The 22,450-nt window shown below is 44.1% G+C and overlaps 1 protein-coding gene across 2 annotated transcripts in view; it reads right to left on the bottom strand.

Moving 5' to 3' along the window:
• Window positions 1–22,450, bottom strand: part of ano2b (anoctamin 2b) — an 83,955-nt gene that overhangs the window by 25,322 nt on the left and 36,183 nt on the right. For both annotated transcript variants that reach the window (XM_072673992.1, XM_072673993.1), the window contains 5 exons: window positions 9,038–9,112; window positions 7,767–7,968; window positions 4,901–5,012; window positions 3,654–3,711; window positions 3,412–3,512 (listed from right to left, as the gene is read on the bottom strand). In XM_072673992.1, the coding sequence (XP_072530093.1) occupies window positions 3,412–3,512; window positions 3,654–3,711; window positions 4,901–5,012; window positions 7,767–7,968; window positions 9,038–9,112 (548 nt within the window). The remainder of the gene's footprint in view (window positions 1–3,411; window positions 3,513–3,653; window positions 3,712–4,900; window positions 5,013–7,766; window positions 7,969–9,037; window positions 9,113–22,450) is intronic.

Here is a 22,450-nt window from a genome sequence, read left to right as displayed (position 1 = left end):
TCTGTCGCCCTGGGGAAATCATGTCCTAGTTTTCCATTTCATCCTGTTCGAGGACTCTCAAGCCCTTGTGACAACTCGGCAGCCACATGTTGACTCTTGTCGGATGTCTATAAGGCATGACATGAAACCACCATTAAACCAACACCTTCAGGAATGCTAAAAATGCTGAGATTTATGTTCCTTGTAGGAAGTGTGTTTTTGCCTGTTAGACATCTAACAGCTTTATTGCTTTGGAAGGCTTTGGTATCCAAGGTGGTTGCTATGGTTTCACATGTGGTTGCTAGGGTTTACAAGTGGTTGTTGAGGTACATTAATAGGGTTGCTAGGGTGTGTGAAATATATACTGGGTGTATTTTATCATTGTGACATAGGTAGGGTGCACAAACGTTTGCACCCCAGCTGTCCTTTGTAAAAGATAAATAAAAAAAACACACAGAAACTGTATATCTGACCAAATTGCATAAAAAAAATATTTGATGTTTAAAAAATATTTATAATAGACATCTAACGGGTTTATTGCTTCGGAAGGCTACCTTACCTCACAAATACACAGTTGTATGGTGACCGCTTGCGGTCAGTAGCTCCCCCTAGCAGTAGCAATGCTCCCGACACTAAAAGATACATGAGAAGCCAGCCTCTTTTTTCCCAACCTCATAGGAAGGTATTACATTTACATTTATGGCATTTAGCAGATGCTCTTATCCAGAGCAACTTACAAGGTAACTCGTATTACAGAGGAGGGTCAGTGTAGTGTCAGGAGTCTTGCCCAAGGACTCTTATTGGTGTAGCGCAGCATAGTCACCCAGACCGGGAATCGAACCCCAGTCTCCCACATGGTGTGGTAGCTCACTGGCAGGTAGTGGCAGGTAGTGGCACATTACAACTTCAAATTGCCTGGCGATTGCCAGGTGGTTGCTTTGGTATCCCAGGTGGTTGCTATGGTTTCACATGTGGTTGCCTGGGTTTCCAAGTGGTTGTTGAGGTACATTAAGGGGGCAACTTCTGCCAAGGCCAACATGAGGCGATTAGGGAAGAGAGCACGGCCAATTGTGCTCTCTCAGGCTCCGGCTGCTGATGGCAAAGCCGCATTGCTAGGGATCTGAACTCGTGACCCCCAGGCCACAGTGGAAGTGTATTCGACCGCTGAGCCACCCGGAGCACTTCTTCTTTGTTGAGTGTTTTAAGACGTATAGTGAGTATGTGAATTTGATTGGGATGGAAAATGCTCAGATGGATTTTAACAGGCCTATTTCCCACCTTGTTACTTTGCCTCATAATTAAACACACTGTTTTTTTTTTCTACGGAGGGCTCTTGATTTGGCTTTCTCGAGTCTTACTAATAAATAATTAATAAGCTGCTGTTTGTACTTTTAGCTTTAGTTTGGTTCAGCTGAGATAGATAGGGCGAGGGCATTGGCTAGAAGCCACTCTGCTAGTGTTTAAGTAACCTTTAAGTAAGTAGCCGGTTTTTTCATCCACCAGCTTATTGTGAATTTTAAATATTGGAAAAACCTGAATGAAAAAACCCAAAATTGGAGAGAACACCCAAATATCACAAAATATTTGTACACTAGGATGAGGTGTAAGTGGTAAATGGTAAATAAGAGGTTTCTTGAATAAACAATGCTGTATCAATCTCTAAATCTTATGAGTTGGCATTTCTGACCGGTGACTGGAGATACGACCATACGCCATACTGCGGATGGTCCGATCACGACACCACTGTGTTTAGATGGGCCACTGCTCGTCCTGCCTCCCGTCTCTGAACTGCAACCAACACACCATCCATGAAAAGACTGCAAACGGCTATAAAGACGATTCTGCTAAAATGCGGCTTGTTTGGATGCCGCTCCTGATCACGGTAACCTACGTCACCTAAAGCTTCCTCTCAGCACAGCATTTTGTTCGGCTAAAATTTCGGAATTCCTCGTAACATTTGCAAAACGTTTGAATGGAAACCTGACTAGTGTTCACATGCTGAACTCTCATTATTCAGCGATGACAAGGTAAACACGGTCTGACATTCGAGGGCCCCTTTAAGATACTTTCATGGCAGAATTTCTTGGAAGATGTTTTGCACAGTACTTCCAGGTCATGCACGAACCTTGCCTTTCCACATTTTTCACTTTTTGACAGATTGAGAATTTGGCAGTTGTTCCTTACATTGTGTCAAACTTTCATGATGAATGGACCAATAGAAATGCTCCAAAATGGCTAGAAATCAAGGCTTTTTACATTGACCTCTGGAAAACTTGCTCCTTCTCCTGTAAAGTTGCCGTTTTGCTTGACAGCAGCGATGAGACATAAGACATAAGACTCAGGGAAGACCTGAGTGACATGATCTTTCCGTGTGCAGAAGTACCTTTCTCAGAATCAGTGAAGAAACCACACAGTAAGTGCATTTGCATTTTAATGTGAGATGATCACAGTGCATTTGTGCCTGTGTGAACACGTGAAGGACCATTGGAATGTGTATGTGTGCATGTGTGTGTGTGTGAAATTATGTGAGCGGCTAAAAAGAGGATAAAGCATAATGAAATTCAGAGAGGGGCAGGAAAGACCCAGAAACTGTAATCTTGGGATTTCCTGTAGTGGAAAAAGCAAGGAGCCCTCAGAACCTGCCTCATATGTCCAAGCAGTTATCTGACAAAGTTGTTATCGGAGCAGAAGAAATAGTTCTACCATCTGTTTGAGGTTCTTTCAGCTTAGAAAGGAGAGGCCCAACTGAGCATGTGCAGAGGCATGCTGAGAGTTTTGAGTGTTTTTGATAGGGCGGACCAGTCCCCTCTCTGATAAATGTAGCCATGAATAAGGACTATGACGCTGATACTATGATCTGAGGATCGCTGATCGAATCCCGGTTCATGCTGCTTGCCATCAGCAGCCGCAGCCTGAGTGAGCACAACTGGCCTTGCTCTTTCTGGGTGAGTGGATGGCTCTCTCACTTCCCGCATCACTTCAACATGATGCTGGCCGGCACAGGCATCTGCTAGCCGATGCAATGATGTTCGAAAAGAGGCAGTGGCTGGTTGAATCCTGGCTCATGCTGCTTGCCATCAGCAGCCGGAGCTTGAGTGAGCACAACTGGCCTTGCTCTTTCTGGGTGAGTGGATGTCATCAGCAGCCAGGGCCTGAGTGAGCACAACTGGCCTTGCTCTTTCTGGGTGAGTGGATGTCATCAGCAGCCAGGGCCTGAGTGAGCACAACTGGCCTTGCTCTTTCTGGGTGAGTGGATGGCTCTCTCACAGTGAGCTCTCTCACAGTGAGCATGTGTTGGAGGAGGCATGTGTCAGTCCTCACCCTCCCAGTGTTGGGAGCATTACATGTGATAGGTGGAGAGTACTAAGAAATGTGGGTTGGATAACTGCCTTATCTAAAATTGGGTAAAAATTAGACACGTGAGACACTTACGGGATGGCTATCTCAAAGACGTTGTTCTGAATGAGCTGCTTCCCCAACATGATGATGCTGAGCTGAATGCATAACTCAATGAGACAGCCTCCAGGAGCACACTGTGAGCGAGAGAGATAGACAGAGAAATAAAGAGAGAGAGAGTTTTAATTTGATTTTGCTCTGATAGTAAAATATGAGTCGTAACAGCAATATTAAATCACCCCGCTGAAACACACACACAAACACACATCAAAATTCACCTCTTCCATGCGATAATCATTGAATATGTAAACGTAGTCTCCAGGCCGGCCAGCAAACCTGTCGACAGGGCAAAGAAAAAGCAAAAAGGTCACGACCCGTTAGATAACTACTCATTTTCCTGTCTCTCCAGGCGGCCGTGCTCCTCCCGCCACATGCCTGCTTTATTTTAGGCCTTGATTCTAGGTTTTCACTCAAAGCCTCCTCCAGATGGTTTACTGTGCCTAAAGGGCTTTTTCCTGTCTTGACTTTGTCCACCTTAATCTGTACTATCTTTCATTATCGTACAGGGGAAAGCAGGAGGATTGTGTGCGTGTGAGAGAGAGAAAGAGAGACAGAGTGGGAGTAGAAGAACTATGCTTGTATGTGTGTAGCCATAACATTAACACCACCACCTTGTTTCTACACTCGTTGTCCATTCTGTAATTCCAGACTGTCTCCATCTGTTTCTCTGCAGACTCTGTTATCAGCCTCCTCCTTTCACCCTGTTCTTCAATGCTCAGGACCCCACAGGACTGCCCACCACAGAGCACGTAGGTAGGATTATTTGGATGGAGGGTCATTCTCAGCAATGCAGTGACACTGATTGACAGGGTGGTGGTGAGTGTGTTAGTAGTGTGTGTTGCGCTGGTGGTACGAGTAGTGGATCAGACGCAGCAGAGCTGCTGAAGTGTCCACTCACTGTCCTCTCTATCAGACACTCCTACCTAATTTGTCCAGCTTGTAGAAGCAAAGCCAGAGACAGGAGCTCTCTAATGTGTTGGTCATCCTCTAGTCCCTCATCAGTGCTCACAGGACACTGCTGCCCACAGGACGCTGTCGGCTGGATATTTCTAGTTTGTAGTGACACTGAGGTGTTTAAGAACTCCAGCAGCACAGCTGCATCTGATCCACTACTCGTACCACCAGCACAACACACACTACTAACACACTCACCACCACCAGGTCAGTCAGTGTCACTGCAGTGCTGAGAATGACCCACCACCCAAATAATACTACCTACCTGCTCTGTGGTGGTCAGTCCTGTGGGATCCTGAGCACTGAAGAACAGGGTGAAAGGAGGGTGATAGTAAAGTATGCAGAGAAACAGATGGATACAGTCTGGAATTATAGAACTACACAGTGCACCTCTATGGTGGTGGTGTTAATGCTATGGCTGATTGGAGTATGTGTCTTATCAGGCTACCTAGCATTACCTTTTTATTCTAAGTCTGCTAAGTCAATCTCTGAGGATGGGCTGATCACCTACCTCCCTTTGAAGAAGGCCACGTAAAAAATGGGAGCGTAGGCATTCATGAACTTCAGGAGGAAGGCCTTCAGGATAAGACGCTCCTCGAAGTTAGTCTCCGTCTTCGGGATCTCTGCAGACACATGAGAACAGAAGTCTTAAGGCTGCACTCAGGTCTGGGTGGTCAGTCCCATTGTTCTGAGAACGCCAGCAGCTCTGGCTTCAGCAAAGTTCTTCTTTTTGTGTCCTTTTCTTAGAGCATTTTCACACTGATCCCGATTCCAAACCCACTGATATCTGGTCCACCTGCAGTTGGTGCTCTGGGGTTCACTTCAAGCGGAAGGTATTTGCTCCTGATTGGTTTCCTAAAGGGGTTGCATGATTGGATTGCTTCGACTAAAAAACCTTTGAGAAGGGCTCCTTGTTTGCTGGAGTTCCTCCACGGTGAAATGCCATGACTCCAGAAAGTGCTGTTCTTCATTGTTTGAGTGCTTGTATCCAAGGAAAATAAGGAAAAGCACTAAACAAGTGAACCTAGGTCCGACTATTTTGCAAAAATGAGCTAAAAATAAAGTGACGTTTGAAACTGCGCAATCGATCCACGGTTCTTTTGGAGTTCCTTGGTGTGAAAGCAAACCAGTCATAACGAGAGCCTCCCCCAAACGAGCCTCATCCAGGAAGAGCTTAGGAAGAGCTTCTTGATCAGCTCCACATCCTTTCAGACCCACAGAGTTGCAGAGTTGAGTGGTCTTCTCAGAGTAGAAGGATGGACAGAATCACCTGTGGAGGTTTTCAGCTCTTCAGCGAGAGTGGAGATTGGTGGTGGACCAGATCTTGCAGGTTTGTTGGGATTCCCATTTGCTATATTGCGATGTTGCTAGTTTATACTAGACTGTACCATCAGCATTTGATGATTTGGGAGAAGACTGAAGAGCAGGGAGAGAACTCTGGGCTGAGAGCTCTGGGCTGGAGTTTGGGTGGGTGGTTTACTTGTGGGGAGCCAATCCCCCAGCCAGGAATGGGAGATGATAGAGTTAAAGGGAGGTAACAGGGTGGTAGAGGGTTGTGAAGACTTGTCAAAGACACGTAAACAAGTTAGAGATGGTATTTATAGGACGTTAGATTGAGGGGAGGGGCTTCTGGCATGTTCTTCCTCCCAAACGTTCACAAACGTTTCTTTTCCTCTAATTTCCTGAAAAAGTAATTAATGAATGAAAGGCTGTTTTGGCTTGAAATTAACTCAATAAATGCCGGGCTCTGACCTTTTGGTTTTGGTCAATGAACTTTCTCTCTCTTTTCCTCACTCTGCTCAGTATAATCTTTGGGTCTAATACAGCTTTCCTGCAGGCCCATTGGTTGGCTTAAGCCCAGGCACACAGCGTAAATTGTGCTGGGATTACATGTTTCAAGGCTTTCCCTTTTCATTTTACAATGCAGATTAGTGCCTGGGCCCCAATGACGTAGGCAATAAACACGCAACAAAGCCATAATGCCCGCACTCCGAAGGCAGGCAGACAAGAGAAAGTTCTCCAAGCCCGTAATTAAAAGATTCGTGAGAGGAAGGCATCTAAAGCACAGCAAACAAACACAAAGCATGTGGTGAACTGGACCAATCTGTCAGTCTGGAGGTCTGCCGCACCATAATCAGGCCCAGCTAAGTGCATTTGGAAGTAGGTTAAAACGTGGAGTGATGCCACACTCTCACTGTATGTGGTCTGAGTTTGGGGGGAGGGTCTATGCCTTATTCAGTAGGCAGTAAAAAGTTGCACCCCCTTTCCTCCCTCTCTCTCTCTCCCTCTCTGTCTGTCTGTCACTCTCTCGCTCTTCTTCCACCCTCCTACGGCTGAGGAGGCGCTCATTTATTTAAACGTCTCTTAAGGAAATCTCGTCCAAATGAAAGACCTCATTTCCCCAGCTTTCCTGGACAGGCAGAGATAAATCCCATCAAACTTTCATGACCACAGTGGTCCGGAACTGTGGGGCATCGGCAGAGGTCTGGAGCAGGAGGTCTTGTGAGCACGTGTAGAGACTTGGCTCGTTGATTTTGACAGTCCAGTGTAGATGCTTTGCAATGGCTTACCTTAACTTTAACTTTTAGGCAATTTAATACTGATTATATTTTAATTGCACTCTCAATCTAAGCCTAATCCTTAACTCATCTCTACACCTAAACCTACGTTTGTCCCTAACTGTAAACAGAGTTGAATCCCAATTGCTTGGTAACAGTTTAAGCTTTGTAGATAAGCTTTATAGGGCAACTTTATTCAGAAAGGAACAGTCTGAAGGTGATAATTCAGCTGCTCGCAAAGACTGACAGTACACACCAATCAGCCATAACATGGACGAGTAGGTCCCCTTTGTGCCATCCCAAAAAAACCTTACTATTCGATGCATGGACTCCTCAAGACCTCTAAAGGCGTCCTGCTGAGGTATCTGGCACCAAGACTAACATTAGCAGGAGATCCTTTAATGGCCTCTATGGATCGCATCAATGGGCCTTAGGTGGCAATGACCCTGCTGTCCTTTCTTGAACCACTTTTGGTAGGTACTGACCACTGCATACCAACAAGAAACCCCCACAAGACCCGCCTGATGTTCTGGAGATGCTCTTGAGACCCATTCGTCTTTAGCTGAAGTGTCTCAGATTCTTACTTTCAAGAACCGACTGTTCACATGCAGCCTATTATGTAGATCCCACCCCCTGATAGATGAAGATCCCACTGTAGATGAAGATAATCAATGTTTTTCACATCACCTGTCAGTGGTACTAATGTTATGGCTGATATGTCTTACCATATGAAATGTACACAATTACAACTGTGCTGAACTGCACCCTGTGTAGGCTTTTCCCATCATAGTCCTGCAAGTGGTGTAGTGTAAATCTCACCCAGCTCAGTGAGCCAGACAGCCACAGAGCCGTAGATCTCGTCCAGGATGAGAATGACCACCAGGTTGATGATGACGGCCGTGGCTGTGACAGTCACCCGCATGTTGGACTTGATCTGGGGGTCTGAGCTCATGGCCAGCAGGGCGGAGACAGTGATGCGGTACACAATGACTCCAAACACAGCGGAGAAAGTCACTCCGAACTAGAGAGAACAGAGGGATTGCAGGCAAATAAGAAGACCAGATGAATGAATAGAAAGACACTTGAACATTTATGGCGCTTGGCCGACTCCCTTATCTCACAGTGAGCTCTCCCAGTGAGACCAAAGACATTTGAAAGACGTGAACGAGGCACCCAGGCAAGACGTTGGAGTAGGAACATGGGCCTCATTCTCCAATATCTTCCCTGCTCACCTAGTGTGAATAAACTAGGGTCCAAAGGGGACTAGATCCTGCCAAATCTAAAAGTCCAGAGGTACTGATACTGCTTCAAAAGACGCTCAATAATCAACTAAAGCTACGTACCCGGTATGGACAAAAATATTGGGACACCTGCTCATTATTTCTTCTAAAATCAATGATATTAAAAAAGAATTGAAAGAAGAGTTACTAGAGTAACTGTCTCGACTATCCAGGGACAAAGGCTTCTGCTATATTTTTGGAGCATTGCTGTGAGGATTTGATTGCATTCAGCGACAAGAGCATTAGGTTCATGTTTATCTGCTCCAGAGAGTCCTATTGGCAGTACATGGCCATGGTCAGCCATGGGCGCAACTTGAAATATCTAAATGCATTCATTAGAAGGGTTGTCCACAAACATTTGGACATATGGTGTACATATACTACACTGTGCCTGAACGTTGAGCCAAGCCATCCTAGTAGGTTTGACCATTTGGTTTTGACCATTGCCATGAAGTAGTGAGGAGCTGGCCCAGCATCTTAAATATACTCGAGGGACAGGCATGGCATCCATATGTTGGTCAGAAATGTAAACAGCCAGCACACCATGTTGGCCCAAAACTGGACGTCCATGGGCGTCTCACATCAGTAGGTGCTCACTGGGCACCAGTTTAATCATGTTACAGTGTCTTTCCTTGGTTGGGAAATTGGGTTTGCTGGGTGGGGAACTGGACCCTAGTCCACTGCTTGGGACTAGGGCAGCAGGTTACACTACACTACACTGCACCACTCAATAAAGTGAAAGCAATGGTAGTCGTGAGCTTTGTTGATATTATTAAATGAGTTAACACCTCTTAACGCAGCACTGCTCACCATTAGTAAAATAGAGGAGATGTTAATGAAATATCCAGGCAAGCGGTCCCTCCACGTCAGCTTCTCATCTCCAGGCTGTGGGAAGATAAGAGAGAGAGAGAGATTGCTTGAGTAACACTCTGCCACAGGAACGCACACACACGTAATGGTAACGGGTGACTAACAGAACTGTGTCAGCTGTGTGTGTGTGTTCTTGTGTATGGATGTCGTTGATGGACCTGCTCTGCTCTCCTTCTGCAGAGGTTATTCGGTGAAGTAAGAAAGTAAGAGTCTGAGGAAGATCATTCCAAACCCATTTCCCAATTGGAAGTCCAAATACCAAATCCCTGTTCATGTGAACTCCCCCTAGTACTAGCAATGCCCTAACACTGGGAGGGTGAAGACTAGCACATGCCACTGATGCGGGAAAGCACTGCCTTAGTCCACTGGACCACTCTGAGTCCCTGAACGTCACTTCTCTCCATGCGCTTTTGCAAAATTGTGGGACCCAGGTTCATCCGTTTCCCGCTGGATCCTTCCTGTCATGGCATTCCATCATGCTAGAAATCCTGCAAGCCAGGGGTCGTTCCCGTAGGGGAAGGTTTTTAAGCCGTGCAGGCGATAAGTCAAAGCAGTCACATGATGTCCCAAAATGTCAGAAAATGGACCAATCACGTAACCTCAGGAGTGGATAGCGGCGGACCTCAACAGTCCGAGTTCACTAGGAACAATCCCCAGATCAATGATTTCAGGAGGACCATAGATCAGGGCTCTGGACTGCTCCCGGGGTCGAAAACAGCTTTCACACAACTTATGGAGCAAGCGGACCCGGGTTAGAAAAAAAGCTGTAGTGTAAAAAACGGCCTAATGCACAGCATCAGCAACCCCAGAACTGTCCAGCGAGCTTTTCATGGCTTCATCTTTTTGATTGGAACAAAAGCGACCAAGCCAAGAATAACAGAACCCACAGTGCTGGTGTCAGGAATGACCACAAGGCAACAGAAGCTAGAAGACCAGAAGAGGTCAGTCAGCTCAACTGGTCACAAACAAACAGCACAGCTGAGGGCATCTCCAGGTATCACAGCCTGTGGAAAACAAACAAATAAACAAACAAACAAATAAAGCACCAATCTTCCATTTGTCAGCGTTTATTGGTCAACACATATCCAACACAGCAGGAACAGGATCTCTGGATCAGTGCAAATCTCTATTCTGCATCCACACGCTGTCTAAGCCTCTCGCTGCTCTAATTGGGCTCATTAAGAGAGCAACAGCACCATCTAGCCCGCAGAAGCACCGGCCATGACTAAACCGGAGAGCGAGGCTCTCCGAATGCCGCAGCATTTTTCAGGGTTTCGTGAAACTAATGAATGAAGGTCATGCAACACTTTTAACCACAAACCACGCAGCAGGCCCGCTGTGGACCCGTGCTCTCAGCCGCCCGCCACGGGACCCACTCTGCGGTGAGGAAGACGAGGCAATGAGCCAAACTAACTAGGCTTCCTCCTTAAGTAAGGGAAGCGTTCCAGGATTGGGGAGGATCTGCGAGAGCAGCTACAATCCATGCATGACGTGATGCCAAGGACCATGGAACAAATCTCTAGGCTGAATGTGGAAGAAGAATTTGGCCAAAAGGTCTGGTTTGACTAAAGGCACAAAGGTACAGTTGTATGCAGAGGGTTGGGCACAGCTGGCCAAAGCAGACGTCGCTGATTTTGGATGTAGGAGTAAGTTCTTATTTTTCACTGTTCTGTTCATTTGTTTCTTTGAAATGATTGGGGAGAGAAATAAAATGTCAAATGTGGCATTAAAAAAGATTGTGCCTCATTTCATGTGTTGTTTAATATGTAATTCATTTCCAGTATGTAAATTCAGCAAATAATGAAAAATAATCATTAAAAAATGCTGTAAAAAAAGGGTATTTTCACAACTTTTCACTTAGAAAATCAATAACCTATGTGACTTAAGGGTGTCCAAACTTTTGCATAAGACTGTAGTATTAATATTAGGGCTGCCCGACAATATTAAAACTTTTTTTTTACATTTTTATACTAAAACAATAACTCAAAAATAAGTAACAAAGTAGCAATTAAATAATAATAATAATAATTAAAAAATTTAATTAAATATATCAAATGTTTTAGGATCAATAAGATAAATATTCTGGATAAATATATGATAAAAAATATATACATTCTAAATCTATAACCTAAACCTAATCTAACCTAACCAATACTACATGTCCAAATGTTTGTGGACACCCCATGTAATTAAAAATGCACACACACAGCTTGTCTAGTCCCTGTAGAGAAGTACTGCCAATAGAATAGGACTCTCTGGAGCAGGCCGAATGCCAGGCGAGTGCACTTCTGCCACACGATTGGCTGACTGGATAACTGAATGCATGAGTAGGTGTACAGGTGGTCCGTATACAGTGCTTGGTGAGTACTTAATTTGCCCCTTGTTCCCTGTTCTTGTCCTAGGGAACCTTCTGGAAGGCCTGCCTGCAGCAGCAGAGGCTTTATGAAGGTCTACATGCTGCTCCGAGGGCTGCGGACGCACAGCTGGCCTGGAGTGTGGGAGCCTCAGCGATCATGTGCTTTCGTGCTAGTGGGGACAGAGCCAACAGGGCATGTCCGGGGAGGATACCATAGATGGAGCTCACTGGATTAAGCATGCAGTTCAGCAGGAAAGGGGCAGAGAGCTGCTGGACTGTGCCCAGATGTGGGCTAAAGTGCCAGTCCCTTGGTGGAACATCTGTGAGGGAAAATAGGCCCAGAATGATTGCACCCTGCCATCCAAAGAGCTCCGTGTGGCTACGGAGAGAGTGGATTTGTTAATCACTCGAGGTTTACACAAGGCAAGGCTGTTTGTGCCAGTTCGTCTACTTTGTGATGGTGAAAACATCAGATGACAAAGCCAAAAATTCATTGCTTTGCATTTTGTTTGTGTCACCAATTAAAAACTCTTTTTGCTCAGTGAAAAAAAAAACAACATGCTGGCGGACGGAAAGATCCAATTATACCGCCTGAGACCAGTCCGATCATGGTCATGCAGTGGTTGATGTAGTGTAGTGGGTAACAACATTGCCCTCTCCTTAGCAAACTGTGGTCAGGCAAGCCCAACATGCTACACCAGGTAAAAGAGGCTAAAAATATATTTTTGGTCATAGAAAAAAAATCAGATCTTTTTGGTCATGCCTAAAAATCAAATCTTTTTGGTCATGGCTAAAAAAATCTTTTCTTTTTGGTCATCAAAAAAAAAATCTTTTCTTTTTGGTCATCAAAAAAAAATCTTTTCTTTTTGGTCATCAAAAAAAAATCTTTTCTTTTTGGTCATCAAAAAAAATCTGATCTTTTTGGTCATTTCTAAAAATCTGATCTTTGTTGTCATGGCTAAAAAATCAAATGTTTTTGGTCATGGCTAAAAATCTGATCTTTTTGGTCATGGCTAAAAAAATCTGTTCTTTTTGGTCATGGCTAAAAAATTTCAAAAAATCTGAATAAATAATTCAAAATATTTTTTTTGGTCATGGCTAAAAATCGGATCTTTGTTGTCATGGCTACAAAATCTATTCTTTTTGGTCATGGCTAAAAAAATCTGATCTTTGTTGTCATGGCTACAAAATCTATTCTTTTTGGTCATGGCTAAAAAATCTGATCTTTTTGGTCATAGACAAAGAAATCGGATCTTTTTGGTAATATGTGTCACAGCTGTGACAAATCATAAAATTTTCTGTTCCGATTTGGGCCAGTTTCATATGTGGTATTGAAATCCGATTACATATCTGATACGTTTCCGATACCCGGCAATAAGACTCATTCTAAACACCCAGATCAGATTTAGAACATCTCCAGAGTTCTCCTCTCTCATGGAGTCTAGTGTTATTTAGAGTTCTCCTCAGATCAACACCTGGTTTGGTGGTAAATCAGGGCTTAATGATGGTAAATCAGGTGAGCTGCTGGTGCTGCTGCTGCTGATGGAGTTGAACACATCCTCCACGCTGTGCTGGCTGGACTGGGGGGCGTCCGGGGGGTGTGAGTGTGTTATCAGATTCCTGCTTTGTGAAACTCTGCTGGATGCTTCACTGAACACCCAGGTTTAGTATCATACACAGAATCGATATATCTAAATATGTTCCTAGGTGTCAATCAAAAACTGTGTCAATCTTCCTGCTCTCCAGATCTGTGTGTGAAGAGGAAACTCCGTCAGTGCTTATGAAGCTGGGGTGTCTTTTTAGCGGCCAACTGCTGGCAAAACCCCTCGCTGACATCTGCTGCTGTGTTTCATCAGAGCAGGAGCGGGATTGCTGGCCTCATCCTCGGCTTCACCCGTTCCTCTCACCCCTGGGTCACATATGAAACGATCACAACAAATCCGAGCCTGCAACGCAAGACCTCCATGGTAGCACGCAACATTGGTGGAGGCGGAGTTCAGCCTGGGCCTTCTGCCCTCCTCAGCAGGGCTCTGTCCTCAGGTCAACCCTGCAGCTTCGACGTGGATATATGTCCAGATCTGACATGGTGGCTTGTGGCCGCATTAATACTGCCCACCTCACACACACACACACACACACATACACACACCCTCCCAACAGGGCTATGCTAAGCCCTTTGGGAAATTAGTGACAAGCTCACCAGCGTGGGGATTTCCTCCGAGGCCATATGTCACTTTACGGAGATGCGGCAGGCGGATTGACGTCACGCCCCCTGTCACACACCCTGTTCCCTCTCCCTCCCAATTCCCGTCACCCCCGGCTGGACGAATCAGAGAGAAAAAAAGGAGTCATAAACGGGCCTTCGCCCACGTCGGCCACGCGGCACACGTAACTGCGGCCCTGTCGAACGGGCAGCTTAGCAGAAAGCAAGAACATTGAGGGAGAGATTACAGTTGCATTAGCCACGCACATGCTGCCCCGGCCAGGTGTCCTGGCCCGTAAACAAGAGGTGAAATGGACAGACCCTTAGACAAGTGGTCTGTCTGTACATGCTGACAGGCATTTCAGTTATATGCATTTCATGGGTGTAAAATATGTAAAAACAAAAGGAAGATATGAAACATTCAGTTAATATTTGAAATTATGGTAATATTTTAACCCTTGAACCCTTTTCACTATTCAGTTATTTTAATGATTCAATTATTACAGTTATTATAGTATATTACATTACATTACTTACTAACTTTTATAAATGTACTAAATACATTTTTTACTAACTCCTATTTACTAAATACATGATTTACTTACAGAAAACTACTTTTTCAGTAACTATCAATTATTCGTTATGTAATATAAATTATTAGGTTACAGCTAACAATATGGAAATTACTATAAATGATGCAGTAACTACTATGAATTATTCAGTATCAGTATAACTATTATAAACTATTCATGAATTACTATATATTATTCAGTAACTGCTAATAATTTTGAAATGACTATACATTTTGCAGTAACTATTATGAATTATTTAGGATTTACTTTAAATTATTTAGCAACTACTACAAATTATTTACTATTTACTATAAATTATTCAGTAACTGCTAATAATTTGGAAATGACTGTAAATTATGCAGTAACTGTTATGAATTATTCAGTATTTACTTTAAATTATTTAGCAACTATTATAAACTATTCATGAATTACTATATATTATTCAGTAACTGCTAATAATTTGAAAATTACTGTCAATTTTGCAGTAACTATTTTGAATTATTCAGGATTTACTTTCAATTATTTACCAACTACTAAAAATGATTTATTATCTACTATAAATTATTCAGTAACTGCTAATAATTTGAAAATTACTGAATTATGAATTATTCAGTATTTACTTTTAATTATATTGCAACTATTATAAACTATTTATATTCAGTAAATATAATTATTCAGTAACTGCTAATCATTTTGAAATGACCATAAATAATGCTGTACCTACTATGAATTATTCAGTATTTATTATAAATTATTCAGCAACTACTAACTTTTATTTATTAATATCTACTATAAATAATTCAGTAACTGCTAATAATTGGAAAAGTACTAAAATTATTCATCAACTATCAAACATGATGTATTAACTACTAGGCTTTTCTCAGTGCCTTCAAACCTACTACATCCATTCACTCCACATCCACCCAGGCACACCTCTAATAGCACACCACACAGGCCTGCGCTCAGGTTCGGACTAGTATTTAGAGCCTAGACTCTGAGGTAAGCCTGTGTGCTAAGCAGGGTTTGGACTGTCCGAACAGTGTCAGAAAAAATCATTAACAAGTGAAGTAAAAAGCAGTGATTCTGTCCAGGGGTGGATCTATATATCAGACAGCAGGTGAACAGTGATCAGGTCTTTAAGGTGATGGTGTTAAAAGCAGGAGAAATGGTCAAGCATAAGAATCTGAGCCACCATGAAAAGAACCAGACTATGATGCTCTAGACGACTGGGTCATCAGAACATCTCCAGAACATCAGGCATCAGGTCTTGTGGGGTTTTCTGGCATGCAGTGCTCCCAAAAAGGGACAACCAATGGAGCGATGACGGGTCATGGGTACCAAAAGCTCATTGATGCTCATGGAAGCCCCACCTCACAACTTCCAGGACTTATTAAAGGATCTGCTGCCAATGTTAGTTAGTCTTGGTGCCACAGAGACCACAGCAGGAGGCCTTCAGGTCTTGTGGAGTCCATGCCTCGAATCTTCAGATCTGTTTGGTGGCAAAAGGGGGACCTATTCAGCATTAGGCAGTTATGGCTGATTGAAGAAGGCTTCTAAATGCACTAGGCTGGAGCCCTGTCTATGGGTTAAAAGCCTTTTGCCTGTCGGGGGACAGAGAGAATGATAGGGGAAGGGCACCGTCTAGGAGGGGGTCGAGTAAACGCTGCTGCCTTTTGGGCGTCGGATGCAATGGGGGATAAGCTGGTGTGAGCCCCATCTGACACACATTTTAAATCCCTCTCATTCCCACAAACACACTCACATTCCCACATATGGGCGGACCCAAGGCCGCTGCTCTGACAGACACAAAGAACTCCCACACTGCGACTGCACCTTCTGATTAATGGCCTGCACAAGGCCGTGGATTAGAAACACGGCTGATGACTATCAAAGACAAAGCAAATTTAATAAAATAATGCCTGGTTCCAGATGTAGTGCTGAGATATCCCCACTACTATCAGACCTTTACAGTTACAGCAGACCACGTAATACCACCACCACCACAGTAACTCTCAGCCAAGAGCCCTGTGGAAACCCAAATTGCCCTTAATTTTCAGAATAGGCCTAAGCCGAAAGAGTTTTATGAGCAATTTAGGCTTTCATTATAAGGAATATCATAAAAAAGCCCAAAGGAATCCTCAGCAGGGAGGAAAACACGGTCCTTAATCTTTCAGCAGAGCAGGATGGATCCAGGGAGTCTACGTTTTAGTGCAGGAGAGTGAAAACCGAACCGGTTTAGGGTGCTTTCACACCTGGACCTTCAGACTTTTCTGCTTTGTCAGAACCAAAACAAGCAAGTGTGAAATACAAGTGTCTCGGACCATGGTCTGGATCATGGAAGGACCGAAATGTGGTCCGATCGGATCAAACTGAACCATGGTTCGGTTCGTTTGCAGTGTGAACACTTGTGTTTGGATGGTTTGGACTTTTAGACCAATTACATGAAGCTGACAGTATTGTCACCCTTTAAACAATAGAAGAAGAAATAGAACCAGAGCACATAAGGATGATTATATACTATATGGACAAAAGTATTGGGACACCTGAGTTTATCCCTGCCGCTTTTGTTGGATCTCTACTGTCCAGGGAAAGTTTTTTTTACATGATTTGATTGCATTCGAGCATTAATGAGGTCAGGATGTTGGATGACCACCACCCCACCTTATCCCCAAGTCCCCAACTTATCCCAAAAGTGTTGGATGGAGCACCACCACCCTTCATTCCAGAGAACACAGTTGTTCCACTGCTCCACAGCTCAATGCTGGGGGGCCTTATACCCCCTCAAGCCCACGCCTGGCATTAGGCAGCAGGGTGCCAATAATAGGTTCATGTCTATCTGCTCCAGAGAGTCCTAATCTATTGGCAATACTTTATGCACATCTCTATTGACATCTGTGTCAGCAAAGGGTGCAACCTAAAGTAGTTAAATTCCATTCAATAGAATAGAAGGGGTGTCCACAAACTTTTGGTATATGTGTATATTGTATCAAGAACGTACAAAAATATGAACCTCAATCTGGACACTTGTGTAAAGGAGAGGCAGGGCGCACTCGAAATGACCTGCACACCTCGTCCCAAATGCTAATGATGGACCTTCTTGAGTCTGGCCGAGGACCTTCTTGAGTCTTCTTGAGTCCTGGCCGAGGAACACATCCCGGGCCTCGCCGGAAATAGCCACGCTTATCAAGAGCGCCACAGTGTATTAATAGGAGTCACTAATGGCCGTGTTTATTAAAGAAAGCTGCCAAGTTGGCCGAGCTGAGAGTGATCAGGCTTTCGCAACGCAGCAGATAAGAGCGACCCCACTCAGCGTCCGTGCGAAGGGGGTTGAGTGTGGCGCGGTTGCCATGGCGATGAGGCGGGGGCTGCGGCTAATCCGGTGGTTTGGAGTTCTGCCCAGCATGGAGCTGCGACACTCCTGCTGAGAGAGAGACACTCGCTCCCTCCTTCTCTCCTTCTCTTACTGTAGCTCTCATTTTCCTTCCTCTCTCTTTTGTCACTCTCTCTCTTTCGCTTTCTCGCCGCCTATTCTCCCTCTCCCGGATGCTCTCTTTCTTAGCTCTCATCTCACTTTTCATCTCTCTCTCTCTCTCTCTTTCTCTCTCTCCCTCTCTCACTTTCTCGCTGTCTCGTTTTTACTTGTCCTCCTCATCTGGAACTGCATCTCCCTCTTTCACACTGTATCTCTCTCTCTCTCTTTCCCTGTCAGTGTTTTCATATCTCTCTCTCTCTTTTCTTTTCTCTTCTTATCACTCCATCTCTCTGTTTCTCCCCCTGTCTCTCTCTGTCTCTCTCTCTCTCTCACACACACACACACACACACAGATACATACACAGTGAAATACACACATACATTACATTAACTAGGCTGGAGTCTAGCTCTCTCTGCTGGCCGGTATGTCCAAACTCCACTGAAAGAGAGAGAGAGTCATTTACCGGTGAAGCTTTATTTTGCTTGGTCCGTTGGAGAAGAAATAAAAGCCCCTCAGACTCTCAGTAATATCAGTGATGTAGCAGCAGTGAGGAGCCAGTAGATTAGCAACAGTGTGAATCTGCTGAATGGAGCTGCTCTCACTCTATTCTGAGAGTCCAAGATCTGTAGATGTTCATGTGAGAAGTCAGACCAAGAACACAGACCATCCCAACATCCTCAACCACAACCAGCTGCTATAGACCTGCTGCTCACACTAGACACTATTTAACCTGATTATGCTTTGGTCAAGATTCAGGTTAGGTTTAGGGATGAGGTTTTAGGATTGGAAGGTGGAGGAAGGTAAAGGTTTAGGGTTTTAGTTGAAATTAAGTTAGTAGGGTTAGGATTAAGGTTGAGGTAACAATAAGGGATGGGCTAAGGGTTAGAATTAGGGTTACATTTGGGGTTGAGATTAAGGTTGGGGGTTGGATTATGGCCAGGCTAAGGGTTACATTTTGGGTTGAAGCCAAGGTTAGAGCTAGGATTAGAGTCAGGGTTAGGATTAGGGTTAAATTTGAGTGTAAGGTAAAGGCTGGGGTTAGGATTATGGCGGTCTTGGGTTGAAGTTAAGGTTGGGGATAGGACTGGGGCCAGGGCTAGGGTTTGGGTCGAGGTTAAGGTTAGAGATAGGATTTGAGCCAGGCCTAGGTTTCGGGATTAGATTAGATTTTGAGCTAAGGTTAATCCTTTAACAGGCATTGTAACTGCACTATAATAAATCGCTATAATAAAAACTAAGCAAAACCTCTTTTTAAAACTTTAATCCCCTCTTTGAATAGAGTGTCGGATGCTGATATCCACTGTGTGGCAATGTCATAAAAATGTCTGAAAGCTGAGAAAAACATTGAAGTGGATTGGCGTGACGCAGCTCCTGACATTTACATCAACCTACACGGAAAGTTGAGGTAAGAAAACTGAAGAACACTGTGCATTGATTAACTATAGCTACAGCTGTCTAGATATGTAGGTAGGGACCTATAAACATTGCATTTTACTGTCACATATGAGGCTTTAATTAAAGGGATGGACATATGTATTATGTTTTATCCAAATTCATGCCTAGAATTACCCTAATAAGGCAAGTCAACCGGCTGGTTGACTTGCTTATCTACTTCCTGAATTGGTTATCTATAAAAAAAATTTTTTTTTTAAACGTAAAAATTGATAAATGAGGATCCTGTAACACGTTTTTACTAAAAAATGACTTTTGCAAATGTATTTCTTAGTGTGATCTTTAAAGGATAAAGGCCAGGGTTAGGGCTAGAGAGAGGGTTAGGATTCGGGTCTAGTGAGAATTTGTGAGAAGGTAAATCTGCTTAATGGAAGTAAGCTATTAAATCTACTCCATGGAACAGACCCATACAGAACATCTTCAGGATGTGCTTAATTTCCTCAGATTCTTCTCTACTGCTACTTCATGCTACTACTAAAACCCTAGGAGTGTGCTAATCATCTACAAACGACCACTCAAAATAGGGTGTTACCATGTATTGCAGTAGCATGTAGAACCTAGAAACCTGGCCTCTTTATGAAAAAGCAAATCCTGGAAGCACACGTTCATTCCTTCTGTCCTTCCTGCTCGTTTAATTAGATACATCCAGCAGTTCCTCACCTCAAACTGAACAAAGTGTCCCTAAAATCTTCGTGACCCAAATACTTTTACACATATTTTTTTTCTCCAACCCAACCATCCTCAGTCCTTCTCTACACTCATACCCCATAATTACACTCACTCCTCATGTGTGAGTGACCAATACTCACAGTCTTCTCAGAGAGCGCCAGGCCTTCCACATCGTCCCCTCATCAGACACAAGGTCCAAAAAAAGCCTCAGCTGTCAGCGGAGAAGCTGAGAGTCACCATCACCAGCCACTCACTACAGAATGGCCTTCAGAAACAGGTCAGCCACAGACGGCACCAGCCACAGTCCCATGACTCCGCTCTGTGTGGCCAACAACGATGGGAACACAGGCCGGATTATAAAGCAGGAAACCGCAGTGGGCTTCACCCATTTCTCAGGATTTGAAGTCCTTTTTGTTTGTTAACTTCTCAACACACTGCCTGCCTTCAGCCGGAGAGGAAAAGGGTGTCATATGCATCTTCTGACAGGGAATTTATAACACAGCGGGAAAGGTATCTATTAAAGGAGACTGTTCAAATGTAGATTTGTGACATCTAGGCCAGGACTGACCGTAGGCCATGCTATCTAGGACAGAGGAGCTAAACATAAGACAGGAGCTTCCCGTTGAATGTCACGGCTAGAAATCAGACTCTTGGACAGGCATGTCCAGGAACAATGGAAAGTAGGCTAGCGTTAGGTCAGAGTGGCCCGATCCAGATCAGAGTAAAACCCATGGAGAGATGTCCCCAGTACTCCCCAATCATTTAGCCCCTATTTAAAGTCAGTCTGCCTCTTTTCTGGGCCTTCATGGTCTAAAATGGAGTGTAAGAAGAATAGCATGAGACATATATAGTCCAGGTCGGTCATCAACTTCCAGCAATCCCTCATGGTCCCAATGCAACAATCTGTCATGCTGTTCACATAAACCTTGCTTCGGCACTGTACCTCACTAACTGCGCTACTAGGAACCCTCACTAGATGGCCTTATACCAAAACACATGTGAATGATAGTAATAGACAAAAGGCCATGCCACACACTACTGATGTATCAGCTGTTTCTTTTGTGTTTGAAGGGATCGAACCCCTCATTTTGGCAGCAAAACACCATCAATACAAGTGATGGAGTGGGTAGATTAGTGAGAAGGTTGTCAATCACCACAGATCATAGTAGTTGGTCCCCAGTTCAGGAGATCTACCACCCCCAGGAAGTCAGATCCAACACACACTTGAAATTCTTAAAATTCTTAAACGTTAAATCAGGCTCTGGTTAGTTTCGGCAGGTGTAAATACAGTAATCACACTCAGGTGGGGACCAAAGCAACCACACCAAGACCCTTGAGAAGTGGTGGTGGTCTTTGCTTGCTTGCTTTGTTTGTGGTTAGAATGTATCTGACCTCCATCCGACCCAACTATCAGGTGTATTCTACAAGTCTGAGCTAAACTCTGAGCTAAGCTCTGCTGTTGCTCCATGTAAAACATCCCAGAAATCTGCACTAGTCCAGATCACAGGACCAATAAGAAGAGAGACATTTCTCATATGATGTGTTGTAACGCATTCTGCTCCAAACCAAGGGGAAAACGCTCCAGGTTCACAAACTCGTTAAGTGATTCAGACCAGAGCGAACCAACTATAGGTGTGAAAAGGTGGAAAGGTTAGAGCACAATTCTGCAGGACAGCTCTGCAGAAGCTGGTGGATCACCTGGACCAGGGCTGGGCACCCCTGATTTAGACCATTTCAAGAAATATGTAATGTCAGGCAGTCGGAGGTCGGAGGAGGTCTTCTACAATGCTTTTACTCTCTGTAAGATGTTTGTATTGTGTGTTTGTGATCATTACATACCAGCCACCACCAGTCACACCAATACAACCCAAAAACCTCTCCACCTTACAATACTATATAATCTTTCTTCCTGTCATTCTTCCAGTCCTGTCACGACTTTCTGCAGCGCCCTGCTACTAATGAGTCTTGATTAACTCGAAAAATTTGCCTAATGAAGCCTGCTGTAATTCAAAAACTCTGAGCAGAGCAGAACTCTCCGTACCGCTCCATGACTGCTCCAGAGCGTCCCATTCATATTTCTATGGATTCTATACAAGCTGTGTGTGCGCAGTGGAGCGCCCGTGCCAGTACTGGGCCCAACTTAGAGCCCTGGTGCTTCTTCTTGTATACAAGCTAAAATCTGCATAGGGCCCCTCACCTACTGAGGACCTCCTTATGAATACAGCAGATGTTGCTAAGTAGTGGCTATATTATCCGAGATGGTTACTATGATGTTGCTAAGTGGTTGCTATATTATCCGAGATGGTCACTATGATGTTGCTAAGTGGTTGCTATATTATCCGAGATGGTCACTATGATGTTGCTAAGTGGTTGCTATATTATCCGAGATGGTCACTATGATGTTGCTAAGTGGTTGCTATATTATCCGAGGTGGTCACTATGATGTTGCTAAGTGGTTGCTATATTATCCGAGATGGTCACTATGATGTTGCTAAGTGGTTGCTATATTATCCGAGATGGTCACTATGATGTTGCTAAGTGGTTACTACAGTGTTGCTACAATATTACTATGATATCCTAGGTGGTTGTAATTATGTTTCTAATTGCTTGCTAGATGAGAGTTACAGT

This window comes from Salminus brasiliensis, chromosome 2, assembly GCF_030463535.1.
Source record: "Salminus brasiliensis chromosome 2, fSalBra1.hap2, whole genome shotgun sequence".
In the NCBI taxonomy this organism is placed as follows: Eukaryota; Metazoa; Chordata; class Actinopteri; order Characiformes; family Bryconidae; genus Salminus; species Salminus brasiliensis.
This window is presented reverse-complemented; position numbering and strand designations above follow the sequence as displayed.